This window comes from Vigna angularis, chromosome 5, assembly GCF_016808095.1.
Source record: "Vigna angularis cultivar LongXiaoDou No.4 chromosome 5, ASM1680809v1, whole genome shotgun sequence".
Lineage (NCBI taxonomy): Eukaryota > Viridiplantae > Streptophyta > Magnoliopsida > Fabales > Fabaceae > Vigna > Vigna angularis.
The window spans coordinates 28,183,110-28,187,247 of record NC_068974.1 but is presented as its reverse complement, the minus strand read 5'-3'; the positions used below and the strand labels follow the sequence as shown (position 1 = coordinate 28,187,247).

The following is a 4,138-nucleotide window of genomic DNA, read 5'->3' as shown; positions in this document are numbered from 1 at the left end:
ATTGAAAGGGGAACTACGATAATTATATAATATTTTTTGGAATTAAAATTTGATAAGTGGAAACCAATATTCTTTCTTTTTTTAATATTTTATTGTCACTCAAAAAAGTGTAATATTAGCAGTAGTCTTTGTGGCACGTGCCAACAACCACACTGTAAAATCATTAATCATATAAAATTTTAGATTTGGTAAAAAAAAAATCTCATGTTGCCATAAATGAAAAAAAAAAAGTGAGTGCGCACGCCAAGTGCGAAAAACCAAGGAAATAACGGTCAACAGTCAAACACGCTTTTACACGAGTCTATACCAAACCCCAAAACGTGCGAGAGACATATTTATGAAGAAAAACTTCATTTGCAATTTGCAGGCAGCAACGTTAAATCTGAATCAAAAGGCGTGTCCGTGTTTTCTTTCCACTTGAAGATCAGTGTGTCTGTGTGAGTGTGAATAAATATATTTTGAGGCATCATGAGCACACTTGTTCGCAACACCACCCTCACCTTCAGCCGCAGATACAGATACGAGGTTCTTGGTCTGCAGGGCAACAAAGACAAGATGCTGAAATCCATCAGCTACAGACGCAGAAGGGCCAAGCAAAGGAAAGTCTTTCTCACTACCTACAAGCTTTCTTCCTTGGACAGTAACACTTTTGTCGAGCCTCAAAAGCCTAAGCTAAAGCTCAAGAAGGTTGCCGTTAAGGTCAAGAAGATTATGGCCTCGGTTTTGATGTTCATGCGAGTTGGTTCTCTCAGGTCCTGCGCTTCTAGGCCTGCTATTTCTGATGGACCTTCGCCACTTCCTAATAGGAAAAACCTTTGATGATTTTGATGATGATGATGATGATGATGATGTTGTTGGCTCTTACTGGGTTTAGGATGATTTATAATTTCTCTCTAGGATTTAAGAATACATTTATGTGGCAGATGATGGTGGATGATGGAAAAGAGCTTATCAAATGTTGTGTATATGACGCTTAGTCTAATGTCTAATCGATTACTTTCTCCTCTTTCTGATATGCCCTGTTTCTTTTTTCTATCAGTTTAGCAGTTTCATGACTCACTATGTTCAGTGTTACCTTCATTTGATTTCACTTGGTACTTTTTCGCATTCAATTGTTTACCTTTTGGTACTGATATGAAAGCTTTTGATATCAGAAATTATGTGCTCTTGCCGAATCCAAATTGGTTATATATAGGAAAAACAATACAAGGGCAAAACTTTGGTGAACTTCTTTCAGTGCTTTTAGAATTGCTCTGTAATCCAAATCAGACTTTCATCTCGAGTTTCGATTTCAATTCCCGTTTTAATTCGAGAGCATTGTCAAAATGATACATGAAACCGTGACGTTCTCCATTGTGCAGTTGGCATAGAAAAAAGCTAAAGGCTTTTAAGGAATTTGACCAAGGCTGAAATTGTTTGGAATTCCTAAATATATAATAATAATCTTGTTGGTTGCCATGAACCAAAATGTTGTCAACGAAGAGTTGTTAAAAAAAAGTTTTCCAAGAAAAATAATGAGATGCAGGAGTGCAGCCCAATTTACGGTGTATTAAATGCGCCATACATGCTTGTTGAAAACGTTTCACTAACCCCAATTCACGGTGTATGTTTTATTGAAAAATTGAGCTATTATCAAACATATATTTAGGCATAATCATTAACATTTATGTAAGTTTCAATAATTAATTATAAAAATATAAATCATTTTTATTTATTCAATTAAAACATTCATTCATTAATTAAAATTTTAAAAAATATTCATATAATTAAATGTGGTTTTAATATATATATATATATATATATATATATATATATATATATATATATATATACATATATACATATATACATATATACATATACATATATATATATATATATATATATATATACATATATACATATATACATATACATATATATATATATATATATATATATATATATATATATATATATATATATATATATATATATATATATATAGTATAAAAAAAATTAAAACGTGGTAAACATTTGTAGTCCTCTTAAACATGCATGGTATATCAGTTAGTTCCATCCTAATTTTGATGGGTCAATACCAATATATTTGACTAACCTATGTTTTATATTATTTCTTTAACTCCTAATCTATTGATGTTTAAATTGTTATTATATGATGCTTAATAAATAAATTGATTGGTCCTTTTGAAGACTTTAAATGTGGCGTTAAAATTAACGAGACATGTCGTATTGAGGTAAGGCCTTATACATTGAGTAGATGAGGTCCCTTACTTTTAAAATATCACTTTTACCTTCACTGACAATAATAATTTTAAAATATCTTGATTTAAGAATGAATTTCGAATTTCCCAATTTGAAACTCAATAATACTTTTTGGATTAAACAATCCTAAATACATTCCTGAATCCCATAAAGTATTTCAAATTAGTCGATCCGAATCCGAAACTCACAATTATGTTTTAGATTGACTAATCTCCCTTAATAGCATTTTGGATCAAATCCAGAAACTAAATAAAAGCTTTTCTTTTTTTACTTTTTCTTTTTTAATATCATTTCATAAGGGTAAAGAAGGAAATTTTGAAATTTAGGGGATGCAGGAAGAAATAATGGAGGTGCAGTAAGAAATTGCCAACAGTTGAACGTACTTTATAAACAATGTGGGCCAGCCCACAGAAATTAGAAAGGCATAAAAAAGTTCATTTTTGGGTGTTTCACCCTACATTTTATTCCGCACCTTAAATTTCCCGAAATACCCTTAATTAATGAAGTTGTTATCCTTAATTAGTTTTGTATTGTTGAGGATTTCTATGCATTGAATAAAATATTATTGACTGTATCCCATTTCCCCCTCTTACAAACCTGCGTCTCATTTCATTTCAAAAGATCTATTTTCCCTGTTACCAAATATGCACCTTCATTTTATTTCATCTATTAAGAAACTTTGCACCTAGTGCTTTGTTATATAAATATTTAATTATATTTGTTTATAATAATTTTTAAATTCATTTATTAATATGTATGAATTTATAATTTAATTAGATAATTTTAATTGTTAAAAAATAATTTGTATAAATTTATTAAATTTAATAAAAATATTTTAAAAAAAATAAAATTCTTTATTGATACGAAAATTCGAGAGAAAATTTACCGGACATCAATATTTGATAGACGAGGATTCGGATACGGAGATCCGATACAATATATTGTTTGACCTTTTTCAATTCTCTCCTTAAACCACCCTCATTCTTGTTTGTTCTCTCTTTCCTGTTGCTCTGTCTTTTTCATTCTTTCATCTGTTCCACCTAAATTCTATATCATATGGAATATTCTGAAATGATTTTCCTGTGGGAATTTAATTTTGTTATAACATTGGAAGTTTTCTTTGATTGCAATATTTTTTAGGGGGCTTGGAAATCTGGAAATGTTACTAGAGACTGATTTTTCCTCAAAAAGGTCAAAACTTTATGTGTTTCGTTGATTATTTTGAGAGATTTGGTTTTCAGTGAATATCTACTCAGTGGCCAAACACCTCCAGTTAAAGATGTAAATGACGAGGAGCCATTATTTCCAGCAGTACCCATATTAAATGCAACTTTTGCAAACAAGGTGAGTTAATATTGCCTGTGTTAAAGTTGTGAAATTTATGTGGGGTTGGCATGTGTTCATGTTTTGCTTCATGTTTTTTTTATGTTGCTTTATTAATGTTTTGCTGCATGTGCTTTTTGTGTGCTAGAAAATGCAAGAGGAGAGAAGCTTTCTGTGTCCTAGAAAATGTAAGAGGAGAGAAGCTCTTTGTGTGCTAGAAACAGAGAATGCAAGAGGAGAGGTAGAGTGAAGTGAAAAAGCTGTTTTTAAAGAAATATTTGACTATTTCTTTTTTCATTTTTTAAAATATTAAATAGTTTTAAATAGGGTGATGTGGGAATTATTTAAAAATTTGGAGGTGCAAAGTGAAGGGGTTCGAGGTGTAGGGTGAAACCCCCTTCATATTTCAATGTAGCATTAAGGGCTTGCTTGTTATATATCTATATTTCTGTGAGCTTTCCAAAAAGTGTTTTTTTTTTCCAGTTAATTTTGTCCTTTATACAAGTTTTTATTGATAATTAATCTCTCATTGAGAAATTTGATTGGTGAT

At 30.5% G+C, this 4,138-nt stretch overlaps 1 protein-coding gene across 1 annotated transcript; it reads left to right on the top strand.

Annotated features, from left to right (window-relative positions):
* The first annotated feature begins 345 nt into the window (after positions 1 to 345).
* On the top strand, positions 346 to 1,090 carry LOC108340018 (uncharacterized). Its single transcript, XM_017577248.2, has one exon. It carries the CDS (start codon positions 469 to 471, stop codon positions 817 to 819), a length of 351 nt encoding a protein of 116 aa, XP_017432737.1. The 5' UTR covers positions 346 to 468; the 3' UTR covers positions 820 to 1,090.
* The last annotated feature ends 3,048 nt before the right edge of the window (positions 1,091 to 4,138 follow it).

What these genes read in the sequence shown, in the direction of transcription:
- LOC108340018 (XM_017577248.2), top strand. Translation starts at nt 469, where the DNA reads ATGAGCACACTTGTTCGCAACACCACCCTCACCTTCAGCCGCAGATAC.